The sequence below is a fragment of the Pholcus phalangioides genome, unplaced genomic scaffold, assembly GCF_987345545.1.
Source record: "Pholcus phalangioides strain wild (caught in Gottingen) unplaced genomic scaffold, Ppha-v1.0 ptg000009l_1, whole genome shotgun sequence".
Taxonomy (NCBI): domain Eukaryota; kingdom Metazoa; phylum Arthropoda; class Arachnida; order Araneae; family Pholcidae; genus Pholcus; species Pholcus phalangioides.
In genome coordinates, this window is record NW_028301602.1 from 32,499,562 (window position 1) to 32,521,635 (window position 22,074).

General features: G+C 33.0%; 1 protein-coding gene and 1 long non-coding RNA gene across 3 annotated transcripts in view; both read right to left on the reverse strand.

The window, feature by feature from the left end:
- Positions 1-2,038: 2,038 nt before the first annotated feature.
- On the reverse strand, positions 2,039-4,945 carry LOC149082833 (uncharacterized). The gene is made up of 3 exons (XR_016193200.1): positions 4,786-4,945; positions 3,927-3,947; positions 2,039-2,071 (listed from the first exon to the last, which is right to left on the reverse strand). It is a non-coding gene; the product is annotated as an uncharacterized LOC149082833 (long non-coding RNA).
- Positions 4,946-18,804: 13,859 nt separating this feature from the next.
- The window catches only part of LOC149082834 (uncharacterized), an 82,195-nt gene continuing 78,925 nt past the window's right edge, over positions 18,805-22,074 (reverse strand). For both annotated transcript variants that reach the window (XM_089236901.1, XM_089236900.1), the window contains 2 exons: positions 19,359-19,461; positions 18,805-19,242 (listed from right to left, as the gene is read on the reverse strand). In XM_089236901.1, coding sequence (XP_089093027.1) covers positions 19,171-19,242; positions 19,359-19,461 — 175 coding nt within the window. In that variant the 3' untranslated portion in view covers positions 18,805-19,170. The remainder of the gene's footprint in view (positions 19,243-19,358; positions 19,462-22,074) is intronic.

A 22,074-nucleotide genomic window follows, 5' to 3' on the forward strand; every position in this document is an offset into this window, starting at 1 on the left:
GAGTGTTGTCCGTAAGTTTTTGTTGTTCTTTCACAACTTTTCTCCGATTTTTAATTCAAATATCTTAGCGAATATTGCACTTAGAAACATGGAATTTTTTCTGTTGGCCTCAGGAGATACAGGGCAACAACTTTTCAATTGAAATTTAGAGGGCAAGAGGGACCTATTAAAATTTATATATTTTTTATTTTGTGACACACTGGGTTTTCACTCGAAAAACTGGTACAAGGCAATTTTTTTAAACGTCTTTTGAGCATTTTTTGAATTAGAATCATACCTTTAAGATGGACGGTTGATGAAATAAAGGCCGCATTATCACTTACAGGACACCCTGTATACAACTGTCATACATGCATAAAAGGTGTTTCCCTAATTCCTCTATTGCGTCTCCTTTAAAGTTTGGAAAAAAAACGACGTAGACCGTTGTTTCGCTGAACGCTTCAATTATGCCTTTCCCATCATCATGATACACGTAGGTTTCAACACTGTCAAAAAGTACGACACACGGGTGAAAAATATTAAAAGAGGCGTCTTCAACTTTTAGGACGTTCTGCCAAATTACGGATTTCAGTGAAGCCAGCGAGCCACCAACTCACAATTGAGAACTGTAATATTAATAGGCACTAGATAAATACTTTGTTCCATCAATTCTGAAATTATTAATTGCAATAATTATGGGATCACTTTTTTTCGGTAATTTTTCCTAATAATTTCATGGGATTATTTTTTTAAATAATTATGAAATTATTTTTCATCAATTCAGAAATTATTTTTCATCAATTCAGAAATTATTTTTCATCAATTCAGAAATTATTTTTCATCAATTCAGAAATTATTTTTCATCAATTCAGAAATTATTTCTCATTCATGTTGAAATTATCTCATAATGTTTTATATATGCATGAAAGAAAGAAATCTTGAAAAAAATTAAAGAAATCTTGAAATTACTTCTTTCATCAATTTGGAATTTTTTTTTTCAATTTAGATTTATTTTTCAGCACTGATATAAATTTTATGTTAGACTTTTCGGCGGCGGGCCACTGCAAAAAGCTTCAAAGGCCATACGCATAGCCCGCCGGCATGCGTTGAAAACCTATGTATATTTAAAAGTATAAACTTCTTTACTGTTGATACAGTTATTCAGCGTTTATTTATTTATTTTTTTCAAATTGTGATTTCTTCTTTCAAAGCGGTATGCGTTCAAAGAAAATTCAATGTGGCGTATTGAATATGAAAATTCATTGCGCTTAATTTTCACGTAAGCGCTATTTGAATACGCAATTCTAATAAATTCTTAGAACATGCATTAAAATAAGAATTTCGACATATTAAATCATTCTCTTGTGTTCAATTCATTAATGTATTTTCATCGATTCAAAATAGTAATTATATTGAAATGATCACACACTTTAACGTATCATGCAAATAATACTAATGATGTTTGGTGATCCTTTCCCCTTGTTAAAAATCAAAACATCCCTGTTTTCAAAATATTCCCCAAAAATGTTCACCTTTCTTTTTTATTTGGCTCATTATTAAAATCATGTTCAGTGGAAATTACTTGGATTATTGCTTTATATATTATTAATGTTTTCCACAACAATTTCCATTACAATACGTTTTTATAAAATGATACTTTTATTTTGTAATATTGAAACTTTAATTTTATAATATTGAAACTTTAATTTTATAATATTGAAACTTTAATTTTATAATATTGAAACTTTAATTTTATAATATTGAAACTTTAATTTTATAATATTGAAACTTTAATTTTATAATATTGAAACTTTAATTTTATAATATTGAAACTTTAATTTTATAATATTGAAACTTTAATTTTATAATATTGAAACTTTAATTTTATAATATTGAAACTTTAATTTTATAATATTGAAACTTTAATTTTATAATATTGAAACTTTAATTTTATAATATTGAAACTTTAATTTCTTAAATTTCAATTACTTATTTATTGTAATGAAAAATTGCTGTCATTATTTGTATATAGCCATGTGATGCTGAATAAAAAATAAAAATTTATTTTTTGCTTAACTTACCGGCTTATCCACTATAGTGAAAAAAAATTTAAAAAAATGTCATTAAAATTTCCATCAATAAGGTAGAATAATAATTATACAACTATTGATCTACAAAAACATGAAATTTATTTAGTGAAGGTATTTCACTAGATACGATGATTCCTGATGCTTTAGCGTGTAGTTTAAAATTTTTATAATTTTACAAATATATAGTAAATTACTTTATTTATTTTTTAAATATAATAAATTCGAAAGATAATGTATTTAGGTATATTCTTATATTTTTACTCATATACTTGGGTAGCACAAACCCAATGAAGCAGACTTCAACGTGAATACAGAATAACTTTCCCTTACTTCAACACTCAACGTGAGTCAGCGCAACAGAGGGTGCTAACATTTATTTCTTTGAGAGTAGTTGGCGAAAAATATCGGCGAAAAATACGGGCCAGAACAGCTTGTCAAAGAATGTCCAAAAAACATTTCTGGATCTATTACGGTGACACAGAGCCTCAACAATGGATAAAAACCTCACTTTGACACCTGTCTATCATCAAATCATTCATCACAAACATGTGCAGTTCTGTGTGGAGTCCCGAAAAAAAAATCAACAGAGACCTCCTACAAGCAAGGCCAAAAATATACTGTTCTAGAAGATCACGGGTCTGGCTCTACGTTCTTTTCTATTTTTAAATCCTTAAATGTTGATTATCTTAGTTTAGATCAAATCGTAGCTCATCTGAGTTAGACATTGCATTTCTCTCGAAGTCACTGACATCAATAAGACCTTTCTTCCCTGGCCTCAGCGTTCACCATTCGTGATACCCTGGATATGGAGCAACACTGGAGCGAATCGGCTTTCTCTTTGTTGTGATAGCCACGAATGTAGCAAATGATACTGTATCTTCTCGATTGCGTTTGGGAGATAAAACGGCTAATTGGTTATGTGGGGAGTGTTAAAGCTCACCGATGACACGGGGAAACGGTCTCCGAACCATTTTTTTTTCTGTTTCATACGACGAAATGATAGAATTATCCACAAACAAAGAAGAAAAAAAGAATTCAACGTCTTTGATGAATTGTCTGTTCTCAATATTATAATAGCGTGGAGAAAGCTACAAATGGCTTTTTGAATGAAAAACAAATCGAACCTAAAACAACCCCTAATCCAAAACAAGCGCTCTGAAGCATGTTTGTTGCCAGTTGTTAGCATGTAATACATGATTTTCTAATTTTTTCTCTCAGTGAATCACATTTACAATTTGCGCATATTGATTGCACACTTTTCTTCAGAATTTCACCCTATAAAACTCACGAATATCCTCGGTATTTGTGGATTCGCAACGTTAGTTAACTTTTAGAAAACAGTGTGTAGTTCTTATAATACATTTTTGTGATAAGTTCAGAGATATATTAGAATACACATATATTTGGAATTATTTAAAAACAATATAAATGTCTGATATTTTTTTCATGAAACTCCCATGAAAGTCCTTTGTATAAATCCAACTACATAAAGTTGTTTCTTATAACGTACAAGTAGGGTCATGGAAGTTACGCGAACAATAATTCGACCGTCTTCGTATTAAGATTAACTAAAATCCAACAATCCAATAGCGATGTATGGCTATTGATTCGAATTTTTCAATAAAGAAATACAGAATGAGTAATTTTGTTTAAAGCATAAATTACTTAAAAGATCTGTTAATCTAAAACTTGAATGAAAGTATCCTACTAGATAGTACGTGTGACTTGAGCAATAAGTATGATGGCTCAGACAATCAACATAAACATTGTATTAAATCTTTTATAAGTTTGAGCTGCAATTTTCAACGCAAAGTCATTTTTTTTCAACCACAAAAGTAGGTATTAAATTCAACAAACCTCTCGGGTCAGCTGTGATGCCTGTAAAAGAAAAAAAAAACATTTTTTTATAAAGCTTTGTATCCGAATCAATATATAAACAATCAATATTATAACAATGAAAATATTTTGCTTTCTCTCTATTTTGCATAATTAAAATTCATTTAATTTTGGTCTTACGTGGCCGCATTTATTTAATTTCCCTCTCTTTGGTCGTATATGATATGACTTCTTCGTCACAATGCACTAGAATCACATCTCTTTCAGATTTCATTGTTATTATTATGGCACACATTTTGAATTCATATTTTGTGTGTGTGTATTTTAAATTTTATCAACGAAAAGTACCACGAATTACAACTATTACTAGTATTTTTTTCCTCCCTCCTGTACGCACACAAAAGTGTTTTTATAACCTTTTTATTTCAAATACAAATGTACAAATTAATCTCAAAGACTAAAAGGCAAAACATTAATATTTTAATGACATAAACGGCTTGAATGATATCGTGATTTTGCTCATATAATCCACTTAACACAATGGGAAGTAATGCATACGTATAAGCCAATCAATGCATTTCTGTCCTTTTTTATTTATTTTTAGCACTGTCTAGTCAACGGCTACCATTTCCGCCAAACTTGACCATTATCACGTTGACATTCTAGCTCTGCTATTGATGTTCCGTAATGGCTTTGAATGGTAGAGCGCATTTTAATTAGCACCAGTGGGCATAAGATAATTGTGTTATAGTAAAAATGAACGGGTTGAAGTTTTCTATTGCGTATATAGTACTTGTAAATAAATTATGGGTTTTCTAGAACAATGGAAAGTTTGCCTATGGGCAACAAGTATAATTAAAGGAGGTATCAGTAACTTTACCTTGGATGCACAGCGCCGCAACGGCAGCCATAGCGACGAGAGATGAGAAGGATAACAGCTTCATGGTCTGACCTTTAGATACTGCTTACGGCAACTGTGAGATCTTTTCCAACAGACCAACTTCTTGAATTTATCCCATTTTATTCCCGTGGAATGTCACGTGGTGTGTCACTTGGATTGCGCATCTATGGAATCATATCACCTGCTCGAGTAACCTTACGTACGGGGCGATTGCTCAAAGCAAGAGCTCATTATAAAGTATTTGCTCAAGGTAAGTTCAATACAAGTTTTATATATATATATATATATTGCGTCTCTCTGTAACCTCTGTTTGCGTAAATAACTCGTTAGTGATCCTGTTAAATTTCTGACAAAATAGCATATTTCGTAACCTTGTATGCGTGGTAAAAGACTTTCTAAAATGTGATATTTGATATTTGCAAAATCTTCAAAAAATTGCTGTTAATCCCCGAATCATATACATTAATGATTCTAATACAAAATGTAAACACAACATTTGGTATCGATTATATTCTCATTGCAAAATTTTTTTTTTCACATTTTTGATATTGATGCAGCTTGGACATGCTTTTTCCCCCTGTTTCTCATCGTAAAGAGAAACTAAATGTATAAATGCATTTCGGATATTTATTAAATATATATTTTTATCTCAGCGGAATATTTCTTATATTAGAATACAGAGATTTTCCAGAGATGTGTGAGTAAACATATAAGGAATAAAATCAGTTCTAATAAAATATTCGACAAAAATTATCGGAGTGATTTATTATTTTGATTAATTTTTTTCTTTCTCCCATACAACACGTTATTCTTCTTCTCCCACACTTTATCTAAAAATACTTCAAGTTATTTACGCGCCGAATATTAGTTCGTCCCGAGAGAAAGATTTTCGCAGGCTCATGTTCAGCTGCTGAATATTTATGAGATCACGTCGATAATGATGACTAAGACTGCAACGATTAAGAATTCTGAAAATTTCTGCAGCAGATAACGTTATCTCAAATTCAGAAATCGAAAAAAAACCCTAAAATTAACCAACCGAAATTTAAACGAGGTATCTAACTTCTCTACTATTAATTCATCGAGCTGTCAGTTTAGTTGACTGAAAATTTAGTGAGACTATTCAGAGAAAAACTACACGTTTGATATGCTAATATGACGTGCGTGACGACATATGAAAAGCAACGTGAAAGGCCTGTTTTCCAGGGAATCATTTTTTTGCAAAGTCAGTCAAAACAAACCTCATAAAATTGGCTGGAATGTTTCATCACATACACCCTACTGACCAAACATTGCACCATTCCTCTTTAAAATTTCTCATTCTTTGTTTATCTATTTCTTTTATGGGAAAAATGTACTTCCCTGGATATAAAAGATACACTTATTTGTGGTTGTTGTTGTTTTTTATCTCCAAAATGGATACATTTTACTGGAACAAATACTATTGATAGTTATCGAAACTGAACTTTCCCAACTCATAAGAAAATTTATGACGTTTAACTTTTCCAAATCACAACACATTATGCCAACAGACACTTAATATAATGCGTTCATCATTTATCAAACGAAAATGGTACAAAAATCACCCACAGATGGCTTCACAGCTCGATAAATCGTCGTCCTACATATTTTCAGTTTATTCTTCTCCGTTTCAAACAACGTTTTCTTCTAGCAGGTCTTCCAAGCAAAATGTGACCCGGTCGCATTCAGAAGACAAACTTTTTTCTCATGTTCTAGTACTATTGACTAACTACAATCATGCTGTGGAAAATACAGGTTTCTTTTAAATTAAGGACAGCATTGAGGACAGACACATTGCATATTTCAGAGAAAAGGAATTGAGGCAAATGTGCCACTTATTTGTAAATTTTTGGCTCCTTTTTCAATTTAGTAGATAGTGAGCGCAATATTTGGCATGTCTCTTGTCCGAATTTGGTGTCATTTTGGACAAGTAGAAAGATAAAAAAACACAAGCCTGGGTTGAGGAAGTTCAATTTCGATAAGCCTGTACACATATAGTTCAAATGCATTTCCTATGAATGGCTTGAAAACTGATGCTAATTTTGACTTTGAAAAAAAATTAACAAATTTATAAGAGTCAATAGAACCCGTCTAAATTAATAACTGCAGAGTCTCATTCGTTTATCCAACCACGCATACCACAAGTAAAAACTTTCATTACGTTTGCGTGCAATGTTCCCCACGACACAGTATGTAAATATAGCTTTCTACATATAAGTTTCTTCTACAAACACACTTTCAACACTCATTATGCCGAAAGGGAAATAGAAAAAAATTGATAAAACAATTCAGTATCCACTTAGGGGTCGTTGTTTACATGTTATTTGGAAATTTGGAACTGAAAATACGCATTCATTTATTGGATCTCACTAGAACGTTATCGATTTATTCGATTCTTCTTCTATTTATGTATAAAAACGGGACAGGACTCTGACATAATTGCTAGTTTATCCTATCACAGAAGTCCGGTTATTAATGGAATTTATTTCTGATCATTTGAGAAAAGAAAACTTCTTAGTGATAATTCTAATTTATTTATGGCATATGAAATAAAATTAGTACTGTTCTACTCATTTGTAACTGAAAAACTAAATTTTTTGTCTGAAGAGAAAGTGCTATACGCACCCGTCGATAATATGCTTACGTAGAATTCAGAAAATAATATTTTTCAATGTTTTTTTCTACTGTGGTGCATGCAAACTTACTGATTACTTAAATATTATGAGAAATATGTTTGGTAAACATTGTGTTGAGATCATTTCTCAATTCTTTCATCATACATGTTTTTAGATGAATTGAAATATATTCAAAAAATGAAAAAAAAATTGAAGTGTTTTAAATTTCCTAGTCATAATAATGATTTTTTGTTTCATGTATTTAATATCCTTTTACTATTCCATCATATTACATTTCTAACCCCGTTGATCAGTTCTTCATTTATGAAAAAAATCAAATACAAACTATTGTTATATAATGTTTATTTATCACTGTAAATTGATGAAAATTTAACACCAAAATCAAATAAAGTGCAAATCTGAGTGTCAAATCCGATGGAATTATTTGATTTTTTGGAAATTTTATGATATGAATGTTACGAAAAAAAAAAAAATTATGTGGCTATGCATAATCACCTACCATTTTTATAACTTTATTAAGGGGTGCCACGACCCCTGAAGTCGAATTTTCAAAAATGACTTCAAAAAATATTTCATTCGAATAAAAATGAAATACTAAAAATTTCGTATCAATCGGTTAATTTGATCTTTCAGTATAAAAGAAAGAAGTAATGAATTATAGTGTAAATTTGTACAGTAAAAAACACTTATAGAACGTGGCTTTCTCAGATTGCAGTTTTTAAGTTCATCCGTAAGATTAAAAAAAAACTACAACATCGAAAATTCTGAAACTTTACAGAAATGTTTATTCGACATGTGTTAGTAAAATGAACCTCAAACTTGAATATTTGTCAGAAAACTTTCCTGACACAGGGGTACAACAAAAAACGGCGACTTGACCGCAGCAAAAATTGCTACCGCAGGGAGTCCTCCATCGAGGGGTTAGCACACCTACCTCTCGATGAGTATGAAAAACAAGCCTGCCGTTCGGAATCGGCAATAAATTGTAGGTCCCGGTCTAATTAGCCCTCGTGTGCAGAAAATGACGGGGGTGCGACAAAAATGATCAAATGATCAAACTTGAATATCAGACGATTCGTTAGAATTTTACGAATTTTTAAAGTTTCAAAAAATATATAAATTTTGGAAAAATCTAAATTCAACATTTTTTTTAAAAAATACTTCCCCTTATTCAATTGCTAAATCCAAGGTTCATTTTATTAACACATGTCAAATAAACACTTCTACAAAATTCCAGAATTTTTGTAGTAGTTTTTTTAATCTTACGGATGAACTTTAAAAGTGCAATCTGAGAAAACCACGTTCAAAGTGCTTTTTCTTGTATACATCTACACCAGTGCTTCCCAATATCGCCCCCTGGTGGGCGATAGAATCTACGGATTTAACATAGGATCCTATCGGTTCACTTGAGTTGGGGGGCTATGAGAGAAATATATTTCTGAAGAAGGGGACGATGGAATGAAAAGTTTGGGAAACTATGATCTACAATATAATTCATTACTTCTTCCTTTTATATTGAAAGAACAAATTAACCGATTAACACGAAATTTTTAGTATTTTGTATTCGAATTAAATATTTTTTGAAGCCATTTTTGAAAATTCGACTTCAGGAGTCGTGACAACCCCCTATTTATTCCATTTCCAGTGATTACCATAATCCCTAGCTAGTATTTGTTCCCCCAGCATGACCCAACCCACACGGGTAAAGCGCTTGCATCCCGGAAGGGACTGAGCCCTGGTCCTGTCTGGTCTGACAAAGATAGTATTGGTAAATATGATGAATTGTCAATGGATTATTCGAATTTTTTGGACATTATGTGCAAACGTCGGCCTAGGATGACGAATTCGATCGGTAATGCTGGTTATATTTGTTGATATGTACGACGAAAGCCAGCATTAACGATAATTACAATGATTGGTGATTTCCTGTAATTTACGAGGAAATGATCAGAGGAATATGGTCAGCCTATTTATAAAAGGATATTTTTGGTTTTTACGGTATATTTTTAGTTTTTTAAGGCATAAATGAATTTTTTATGGACCGTATTCTGTCGGTTTTATGGTCATACTAATCCTAGTCATAGTGATTATATGGTTACCGGTATGTCAAATTTACTGCAACATGTATAAACATATATATTGAAGAAAAATATTGCAGTGGGCATTAGTGTAAGAAATTATTGAAATTTGACACGTCATTTTGCAACAAGCGAACTGTTCTTATAAGTATAATAAAATTTTATTGTGTGAATGTTTTATTTTTTTTATTTAGTTGCTAACATAAACTGCATTTCAAATTATTGATTCACAGAAAATGAAATAAAAGTAAATAAATAAATGCCTTCTTTTTTTTTTCATTTTTTTTTTCAAATTCGGTTCAAACTGCAAACTTGAACGATTGAATTTTTTACGAAAACGTTTCTCAACGACACTATTATAAAACATCTCATTATACAGGTTGTTTCAAATTGTTTGTGCATACGCGTATCTGCAACTGTTGGCTTTAGTTAAAACTGCAATTGCAGGTGAAAGGATTGAAGATCGAAACGGATTGGTTAAATTGAGGATTTTAACAAATCCGTGCCGATCGCTAATCCTTTAACCTTCGATTGTAGTTTAAACTGTGTTGGCGAATACAGCCGTTAACTTCCGCTAACAAAAGGGTTTCGGATGACACGGGTTTCATAAAATGTCATAATTTTTTGAGGGGTCGTATACATAAAAATAATTATACAGTCCTCGTGAGAAGCCGCTGTGCGGTCGTGTGGGCAAGGTGCTGGACTCTCATAATGAGGATCCAGGTTCTATCCCCGTTGACGGCACAGTGGTTGTCGGCTGAAGTTGATTTTCTGCGGTTTTACAACTTCAAGGCGTGAATGCAAGCCCCAGTCTTTCATTTAAAAAGTATATCCGCAGAGAGCAGGCAGACCGACAGCACGACACTCAGATAACATAAAAATTCAACAATTTACCATCTTTACTTAAAAACATAGGAGACAGATGGCAGCCCCAGTCGAACACAAAACAAATACATTTCTGACAACATAAACACATTAGGGTCACACATACACTCAGAACACACATTCCAGCATGTACGAATTCGTTAGAAATTCCGCAAAGGAATGTGTTCAAGGTGCATGTACGATAAAATAGTAGTAGTAGTCTCCGTGTGACAAAACTTCCAATTAGTGAAATGTAGATCATGCTCCGAAAAGTCATTTGCGAAAACTCCATATTTTTTAATGTAATTATTTATTGAGATATTACCGATGAAAAACTATAATGTTTTGGCTACTTATCACTGTGTGTTAGTGTGCTTTTATTGGGTTGAAAATCTCTAATTTTAAAGATTGTATACAAATTACAGTAAATGACCAATTATTGGTTATTTTATTTACATTATTTTATTGTGTATTTTAAAAGACAAATGTTTTTCATCACACACTGTGCTAAATACTTCCCATCCCTCCCGGACAAAATTATAATCATATTCACAATTATTATTTAAAATTATATATTCAACCTTTTGTGGACTAAGAAGAGAAATGTAAAAAAAAAAATCACAACGTATTGTAAGATAAAATCAAATTTCATGAACCGTTGCTATAGTTCCCACTTCAAACAGCGCGGAACCAGAGGGAGGAGATGGTCCCTCCCAAGAGCCGGATAATATGGAAGAAATCGGTCTGCGTTATAAAATACGGGGCGATAAACAAATAAATTGCTCGTCCAAACTCATTGCCTTCGATCCGAGCCCAACAAATGGTCACATAAGAAACACAAATGTAAAGGTGGTTTCGTTGGGAAGAAAGTTGACTGGAAAAACTCTATTATTAAAATTATTGAAGAGTGACACTATTTTAATTTTTTAGGCACAATAACATTATTTACAGAAAATTTTTGCATTTGTTGAGCATAACTTATTTTTTGCAATTCGTGAACACACCTTCAGTCATTGGTGATAAATATTGAAAAATTCAGTGAAATATCTCGATAAATGCTACTTTTAAAAATATGGAGTTTTTGCAAATGAATATTTGGAGCATGATACAGTGGTGGTCGGGTGAAGTTGGTTTTCTGTGGTTTCCAACTTCGAGGCACCAATGCGAGTTGTCTCCCTGTTAAAATTTTTGCCATAGAAGCAATATGCCTACAATGGTACAAATATTCAATAATTTCACTTCACACATAGCTCGAAATGCAGATGACAGCACTATAATAAAAAATACATAAAATAAATTTCACGTCAGGTATATAACACATATACGCTCATATAAGCATACGCAGAATTTTCTCAAAGGGGGAAGGTTTCAATTTTTTTTCTTCTGGGGAGGGTTTACGTTTTTTCCTGCAAAATAACACTATTATCTCGTCTTGGAGGGGAGGGGTTAGAATCACCCCGCTTTGCGTACGCCAACGCACACACACAGCTTCCAGCGTCGCCCACGACTACCTGCTCATATCTCTTCATGGAACCAAAGTCGCGGGTCATGATCGGGTTAGGAGGAAAAAAGTATGCTCTACATTTCGCTAACTGAAAGTTTTGACACATACGTGGGAATGTCTAAAAAGTTCATTTAAAAATATTTTTAATGCAAACCACCCCTAAAAATTATGATATTTTAAGAAACTGGATGGCATTTGAAAACTTTTTTTAATTGGAAATACGGTGATAACGGCTAACGAAGATAATTCGTTCCGGAATCACCTACGTTAGCTGAAACGAGATTTCTCATGTAAATTCATTTAATTCATTCCAGATACTACCCAAAATTTTGAGATAAGTTTTTTAGATTACCAATTAGCGCTATAAAAAATACAAAAACTCATCAAAGACGAAAATGAACACCTTCAAACTAGGACGAATAAGGACATTTACAGGAAGATGAGATATTGAAGATCGTTTTATTTTACGCAACCTACACGAGCTAAAGGCTGAAGTTGGCACGATCCAGTCGAGTTCGTAGGTGTCTCCTCCATTTGTGATTTGATCAGTTCATTTCTGTGTCTGATACATGTCCAGGCTGTTCAATTTGATGCTAAGAATCTTGCATTGAAAGAACGCGTGCTCTTTTTTTAATGCATTTTCTGTTAGATATATCTTTTATTTTACATGAAATGGTTCAACCATTTTCAGAAAGATAATGGGCGGGTATATCTGATAAAAGATTCCGAAGTGGACATGAATTAATCGGACTCGAGTTAAAATAATGCTGATGATTATTAGCACGAGTTCGGCTTTTTCATGTTAATGCATGCATTTATATCGATGAAAATGCTCGTTAGCCACGGTAGAAAAATATCACAATAAAAATCTTCATCAGCTGAAAAATTCGTAAACCGAGGCAGCCCCTATCACTGTATACCTCTAAAGTTAAGGGTTGCAGAGATAGTCCCATGAACAAAAAATTACGGAAAATATATCGATGTGTTCATATAAACATTATTCGCTCAAATAATTTTACTAACCAACACGGTCGGGGCAAAACAGTGTAACGTGAGAACATGCAGTTGGAAACTTTGTGGAAATTCTATTTTCCTCACTCTGTATGCATACTTTTTTTTTTCTTTGGATATCAGTTGTTCGAAATTGAAATCATCCTACTTGTGATGTATCATGATGAGAGCAATTTTTTCCCAATTTATGTTTGATCTTCTTTCTACCCCTTGATCCAAATCTTATTTTTGAATAAGCACAACGTTTACGAAACAAATCATAAAGCAGCTGTACGACACTCGAAGTAAACGTATTTATACCAACCGGTCTTGATAGCATATATTGATATATACACATTTATGTACATTCCATTAAGTTGTTTTGTTTATCGTAAGGAAAATGCTTACATAGATTGGGTCTTTTTCATTTAAATAAAAAAAACAATTCCTCGTCTCACAATTTATTTTTCCTCGAAACAAGTACACTTGCGGTCAGAAAAAAAAAAAAAGACGAAAAACATATGTTTGATTATATTTGCTCACCGGTATGAATGAAGGTTTCAACATCTCCCAGAAAAAGATGCCTATTAATTTCAATTTATTTCATCAGATACTTAGCTGGAATTCCTTATTCCAGAACATCATTTGGCTATTCATAAATCGCATTAAATATAATGATGCATCATAATTCAATCAATGATGATTATTTTTCCGATTTTAGCGTTTAGCATATTTCAGGAGGGAAAAGAGCTGCATCTCAGTAGACTGTATTTAGGTGAATAACTAGTATTTATTTGCGTTAGTAGAATCTAGATTGAAATATGGCATTACATGTTAAGGGGGCTATTACTGAAAAATTTTGCATGCCCAAAAATATTATCACTGGCTTTACTTGAAACATTCGTAAGAACAATTTGATTCATTTGCATAAAAATATCGAAAATCGCATAACTTTTTTTTAAATCTAAATTTTGAAAGAAATTCGAAAATTCAAAAGGAATTTTGTCACCAATTAAAAATCTAAAATTAGTCAAACCGTTAATTATAGTTTTATACGCGGTTGGCGTCGGAAAAGAAGCCACTATGTTACAATTCTACTCGGTTATAGATTCATATCCGATTTACGGTACGGGCCGGACTTGGGCAGGTGCTTTTTCTACCCTCCCCCCTCCTCCTGACTTTTTATATTTCATATTTATACTTTGCTAATATGAATGCGAGAAACCGCGTTGAGTTAGAACGAGTTTAGTTGCTGTCACCTATCGAATAAAAACAAAACTATCTGTTTTAATTCTTAAAATAAAATGGTTGCTGGTTTTAAACCAATGTGTGGAATAAAAATGAACATTCCGTGGTATGAAATTTTATTATTTTTATGCTGCATATGGTGTAAATTTTATGCGCCAAAATAGTGGTTGATATGCTTTTTGGTGTTTACAAAAAAGTAATCTGGAGGCAAACATAAAAATATAAAATAACCTACATTTTGTTGCATAAAATTTACATCAGTATGTAGCATAAACACAAATAACATATAATGTTATAGCACGTTTTGTTTTTCTTTGGTAGGTGGCAGCACAGATACCAATGTTTTTGTAATGTGCATTTTTTCCGTGTAAAAGTTTTTTTTTTTTTTTTTTGTGTATAAGAGATGTGCATAAAGTATATTTTTACAATTTTTGAATCAATCGTAGAATATCTTATCCCATTCGGACACTTTATATACTGTAAAATAGGGCCATGTAATTTTTTTTAATAATATATTTTTTACGTTTTTATGAAACTATGAAGTCTTTTGCGTGATACCCCCATCAAGATACACTATTTCGCTGGAAGTGAGGTTTTTCGATATATAAAACAACCCAGTTGCAGTACATGAGAACCCATGACCGCACCGGGCTGTGTGTGTGCTAAGTAATAGGACCGTGAAAATCGAACAAAATACGTCGACTACATATTTTTCACGCATTAGTGTAAGAACACTTGCATCATCTTCAGGGGCGTAGCCAGAAATTTCGTTCGGGGGGGGGGGGGGACCACTTTCATTTCGGGGGGGGGGGGACCAAAGTGACAGAATAGATAGAAATGAAGATAGATTTGGCCATCTTTTTCCCTTTTTTCGGTCATTTTCTCACATTTCGGGGGGGGACCAGACCCCCAAGTCCCCCCCCCCCTGGCTACGCCCTTGATCATCTTCGATGTAAAAATAAAAATCATGTCTAAACGGTACTTTTTTTATCGTTTACATGTAACCAAATTGTTGCCCTAAATCATCTTTTCATGTTTTTTCCATATTTTCAAAGAATTAAAGCTTAATTCCAAATTTTTTTACGTCTTTTTTCTGTATTGTGCATTGATACGCGTGTACTATCCATTGTATGCCAATACGTGGCTGTCTCGCACGGTTTTCTTCACTTTTTTGCTTGCTCCCCTATTTGTTTTGAGCAGTGTATATATGCATATATGAATTGACTTCATCATCATCGTGCCCCCCAGCGATAATGACTGTGCCCTCCCCCCAGACTTCCAAGTCTATTCCGCCTATGATCAGCGGTTCGCCATTAAAATGTCATACGCCCTGTTACATATGCCCCCTGTACATATGTGCATTTCTTTTTTTTCCCATTAGTTGTACCGGCATACATATAACGATTATTATTTTTCTGTTCTCACAAGCTACCTTAGTACCAAAATATTTTGTTTCTGTGTTTTTATTAAATCCGATATCTGTAAATAGTTTACCACTTTCAAATTGATAATGCATTATCCTTATCATTTTAAGACGTAATTATAAAAACTAAAATTATCTACAAAATGAAAATCTCTCGAAGAGATTATCGCCTTGCCTTTATTGGATGAATTTCAAAAGAATTATCCAAATAGAGCATAAATAAGTTCGATACTAGTTCATAATTTGAAATTGTCTAGGTTGTAAAAGAAAACAAACCGTGAAAAATTATTTTAATTTTCCTTTGTCTACCAACGGTGCCTTAAAGTACCCGTCAGGATATTTCACCGTAGTTAGAATAATTTTCGCTATGTACTAACTAATTGTTTGAAAAACAGTATTTTTTGTAAAGTTATTTTGTCTTTAGTTATAACTAAGATTTCCTTCCAAATCATTTATATGATGATAAGTTATTGTTATCATTATATTTTTGTTATTCCATTTTCCATAATATGGTAGACAAAGGGATTAAAAAAGTCCGATCTACGCATGTAATTCTTTTGATAGAAGTATTTATACAGTATTTAATTCAAAAATAAAATTTATAAGTTTCTTCTGTCAAAAAATATTAATCCATAGAATGAAACGATCAAAATAAAAACAATTTATAAATGTTAAGATTTTTATTCATTTGGTCAGAATCTCTTTTGCTTTTATTAAAGTAAGTATGTAATCTTATTGAAGTCGGTAGTGACATCTATGAAAGCGAATAGCAGTCAGCACAATCTCTGCAAGTGTTAAATAATTTTTCATTCTCTGTACCCAAAAACACTAATACTTATAATAAAACTTCGAATTTCATAATTGTTTAATGTTCTGTAAAGAGTCTGAAAAACGCGCGAGACTTTAAATTATCTCGGACTCCACCCACACTCGGTCTTATTTTCTCATTTTTCTAGAAATTTAATTCATATAAATAAAACTGAGATTAACTTCTGCCGTGAGATTGGATATGGATTAGCATTTCTATTTCCCGAAAAATATTCGTTTTCGATTTCAATTTAATTCTGATCAGTTTTTTAAAAGTTCTGAATCGCTGTTAATGAAGTCAATTTAATTAAAAAGGTTGGCACTTTTTTTTCTGAAAAAAATTTGCAATGATTCTATGACTGAAAGGAAAAAAAAAAGCAATTATGCTTCATTTTCACGATTGTATCTGAATTAAAACTTGAAAATTTTGTCTTCTTAGAAACAAGAAAAATAACAATACGATGCATTGATTTTTTTAGAGGGATCCAGAAGTTATATAAAAATTTGAAGAAATTCGATGAGAAAGTAATAGTCTAATGCAGGCATCTTCAACTCATCGCTCGCGAGCACCAAGAGGCACTCCCTGAATCACCCAGAGTGCTCGCGAGCACTTGATCAGCGTTCTAATTAAACGCCTCGTGGGAATTGCATTCAAGGATGAAAATCAATCCTTATTTCATGAATTCGTATGCCAAACTCGCCGTAAGGGGTGCTCTTCTTTTGACGATGGGTACAGGCAGTGCTCGCGACTAGGAAAATGGTTGAAGACCTCTGGTCTAGTGAATGATTGAAAGACATTTGTGTTGATTTTTTTCAAACTTAATTAAAAAGAAATAATTCATACTGCACAGGGTGATTCAGAACCCATGGGTAAAAAAATTGGAGATGGAACGCATCTAAACGAGCAATTTCCGTCATAGAATGCATGAGCATAACGAAATCGATGAGCCGCTAGGCGGCACTGTCACTGAAAGCTACAAAGCGCAGGTTTTGCTGCTACTTGTCGTTTCTATCATGGGGATGGTAAAAGGGATCGCTGAATTCAGGAATCAGGAAAAGACAGACATGTATTTCATGTATGATGCTGCTGACGAGGATGCTCAGGAAGTTCACAAAGACTGCACCAGAAGTGTTTTCCGGCCCGAATCCTGCCAGATCGGAAAAACCTTTGAGCGATTGAACCGGTATCAGTGCGAAACAAATTTCTTGTGGCGTGCAGAGGCGCATTTATGGTTTTGTCGCCCTTATCACATCTTGGTCTGATTTTCTAGAATACTCTTTCCTCGAATTCGCCACCTTGTGCTATAACCTCTCTCTACTCATGCAAGTACATTGTGTTACGTTGTGCCCATGAGTATGTCCCATGAAATCTATGAGAATCGCTTCTTTAAATGTTTTCTATCACCCCTTAAATTTTTGTTCATTAGATCTGGACCACCCTGCATAATGTATTTCGCTTTCTTTTCTATATACACTGCTGTACAAAAGTTGAGCACGTGACAGTGAAAAAAGAAGTGGCATGACAAAGGTCTGCAGACTAACTTCTTTGGACATCGTGGTGGACTCTCCTGAGAATCCAAGTTCGAACCCCGTTGACGGCGTAGTGGTAGGCGGCAGAACTTGGTTTTCCCACTTCGTGACGCCAATGCGAGCCGGTACCCCATTTGGAAAATTCTTGCCACAGAGAGCAGGCACACGATGCTGCCGTAATATGCAAATTTGACCATTTCCATCTCTACCTCAGAAAATGAACGACAGATGGCACCACGAACACGGAACAAGCGCACCTCGACAACATAAATACTTTAGGACCACACATACACACAGAACACATTCCGATTCGTTAGAAATTCCGAAGAAGAATGTATACGAAGTGCATGTACGGTTAAGTAGTAGTAGCGGCAGACTAATTTCTTTGAAATTGTTTATCACAAGTGAGAAATGACATGATATTCTTAAGAAAAACATTAACAACGTCCTTGATTAATTAATCAATAGCATCCCGACAGCATAACATTATGAAGAATGTTTATAACTCTGATCTTCTCTTCATTGCAAAGCTAACACAACTAAAAATTGACCCTAATCTAAAAATGAGCGATATTAAAAACAATTTTTCATGAATTTAATTTTTTTTCCAAAATTTTCAATTTTTCAATTCTCTTCTGTAACTAGTCGGAGATTTACAAGCATAAATCGCAGTTCTAACAAATTCGCAATATTGCCTCAATTTCTCACCCGCACCATGAAATTCCCGATTAACCTGGTTATTTGCGAATATGCATACCCGGACATAAATTTTTTTGTAAATCTGTACGTTTTACGACAAAGTACTCCATACTACGAATTCAATTTTTTATAAATCAAAAAAAAGTAATAAACGTATATTTAGTTTTAAAAAAGAAATTTATTGTAATATACTCTGATTCTACCATTGCATTCAGGGAAACAAACTCAGATAAGACAAACAAATGTACGATTTTGGAAACACATATATGTATGCACGTCAAGTAAATAATAAGGTTCAGATTTTTTTTTTTTTTTTAATTCTATTTGAACATGCAATCTTTTATGGGGAAGGTTTTATTTTTTTTTAAATAAATGAAATTTCGGCATTTTATTTCCAATTTTTTTTTTTTGTTGAAAATTTTAAGCAGGATTGTCATTCCATAAAAATAAATATCGTAATCTGCGGAGACAAAAAGAAGGAAGAGAATAATCTCTTTATTTGAAAATTTGGTGAGGAGTTGGATGTTTGGGCAAAAATTGAATTTGCGTTGATCACTTGGAGGGTCATTTCTTCTCGTCGGAATCAAGATGTCGAAATTTCTTGGATTTCTTCAATATCTTTTCAATCAACTTCTCCTGTAAGAATAAAATTGAACTTCAGCTTTCTGGAAATGAAATTTCTGGTATAATATGCCTAAAATGAGGGTTTTCTACTATGGTTTATAATTATTTTTAGTATTTCACTTGTTTACCAGAGCTATGCTGCGATCATTTGTATTCTGATTTGGTTTCGATCCTCTGGCTGTTTGAAGCAGATCCATCCAGTTCTCTCTTTCCTCTGATGAATCATATTCCCTTATTTTTAAAAGCACAATACATTTTGTAATTAGAATCAATATATAAATATTATCATGAGCATTCTACAATGAAGTTTTCAGCCTGAGAAATAATAAATACTTTTTTTTTATGAAAAGTTATGTCGTATAAATTCAATAATGCAACCGACGCTCGATATAACGAGCCCCTTTGTCTCGTCAAAAATGGTCGTTATATTGGGAGGGTCGTTATATCAAAAGTAAAACATATGTGATAGTCGATCTATGAAAATATTTGGGATTTATACTACCGGTCGTTGTAATGAAATGCTCGCTATAATATGGGATCGTAATAACGAGCGTCGACTGTATCAGCTTTGTTCATTTCCAAAATTGTGTGACTTAAATTTAGCATTCCCCGTCTTACGTACGTTCCAATTAAAGAAGAAAAATATTTATTATGGCTAACTTGGTGAATCATAGGGGTGAACATTGCGGGATGTGACAGTGATGAACAGTTCGGGCATTTGACGAAAATGTCGTGATAAAATTGTCGGGTCAAATTTAATACCAGGGCTATTGGAAATTTCCAAGATGGCGGGAAAAGACCGCTCACCATCGTCTCGAATTCACTGAATTCATGTGCTATCAGTTCGACAATACTTTTGGTGCTAATATCTGTATTTTAACTAGTCATTGTGTAAGTGCTCACAAATGAATTCAAAATTCATTAATTACTCGTAATGAATGAAACACGTTCCCACTCTGCACATGGACAGTAAAAGTTCTATATAGCGAGAATCTCGCTATAACGAGTGATTAACATATCGTTATAACTCTGTTCAAAAAAAAAATTGTCGAGTTCCCAGTTTTAAGTGTTTTGGAATATATTGGGGATGCTGATTCAAAAAACTAGTGTTAGTTTTACCGAATCGAATCTGGTTTTGGAGATGATGCATACTCTACATATTTTGATGCCGTCTGCAGCTGGGCAACTAATTTTTGCGTCGAATATTTTTACCTTTAATTTTTTAATTTTCTGATTTCAATCACTATATTATTACATTTGTGTCATCATCGAATATTAGCGGTTTATACGTATCGATATTAAGTTTATTACTGGTTTACATTTCGTGCAGTTTCAGTGTGATTTGTGTGCTGTGCTTATGATGATTATTGAAATTTTAATTTTAATTTTTACTTTATCTCCGAAATTGAAGCCGATCTCACAAAACCAATGCCGGATTTGGAATTTTTTTTTGCCTCCCAAAATTACCCTAAAATCACTGAAATATTTTTAGCAGTGATTTACATTTAGCACGGTTTTAATGTGGTTTTTTTTATTCTTATATGTGTGTTTGTGTATTACTATCGAAATTTAATTTTCACTTTATCTCAAAAACTAGAGCTAATCTGACGAAACCAATGCCAGATTCTGAATCAGCACCACAAAACTACTCTAAAGTCACTGAAATATTTTTTTGTGGAAAAAGTCAGTGTTGAGCAATGCTATAAAAGAGTGTTAGAAAGATACAAAAAAAATATTCGGTTATAGCGAGTTGAAAATTTTGAAACTTTTGCTCCACCGTCACCAAATGTTCTTTGTCTCCCTTGAAGAATCGGACTAAAGCGATGAATTATTATCACTTATAATTGCATTGCTCTTCATACCATTGTTTGAGACACTTCTAAAGGACACAGGAAAGTTAAACTTTTTACCCCTTCTCCTTCTCTTCATATTTATAGGCTTTCCCGTTATACACAAGTGGCATGTGTGTTGATTTCATTAAACTTTTTTTTCTCTTCCAATGACTAACAGACCACGGTCACTGCCACAGCTTATTTGATCGGGACTTGCAGTTTTTTTAAATTCGTTTCCGAATGAACAAATCGTGCTACAAAACCTTCTGATTAGCAGGGAAATAAGTTCACGCTATTTTTGAACAGTGATCGCTAATTGGAAGATTTTAAAAAGTCAATAATAGTTTGAGACAAATATGGGGGGATGGGGGGGGGGACCTCTCATACACATTTTAAAAATTAATAAAAAAATCAACCAATTGACATAGAAAGGTGTCGTTTGCACTAAAATACTTATCATGGCTCAGAGTAGTTTTTTTTGTAATTAATTCCCACGATTCCACTGATAGATTCACTGTATAACGGAAAATACGACATTATGGCCACTTCGGTCTCCAGATTTAACTATCCTTGATTTTTTCTTGTGTAGATATGTCAAAGACAAAATTTACGTCACACGTGTGGCCAACATGGAGGACTTGAAATTTGACACCCTTTCATGAAACGCAAATCGTAATAAACGATTTATGTCGCATTTCATGCGACAATAAAAAACCTTATTAAGTTACGTTAATTGCGAAGTTGATGAAAAAGTATTCTGCAGGTAAAATAGAGAAACGGAAAAATGTGTTTAAAATGAGGAAAATGAGTAGAGTTATGAATTTTGTTGACATCAGTTTGAAATCTAATACTAGCAACTGCTTTAAGTAAAATGGGAAGAGATCTGGAAATTGTCTGGTGAGTTACAATTAATAAAAAAAATGGGAAACCGTATTCAAGACAACATAACATTTAAGATATGCCTCCCAGTTCCGGGAATGATCAGAAGCCGTATCATACATGTTACTTAGTT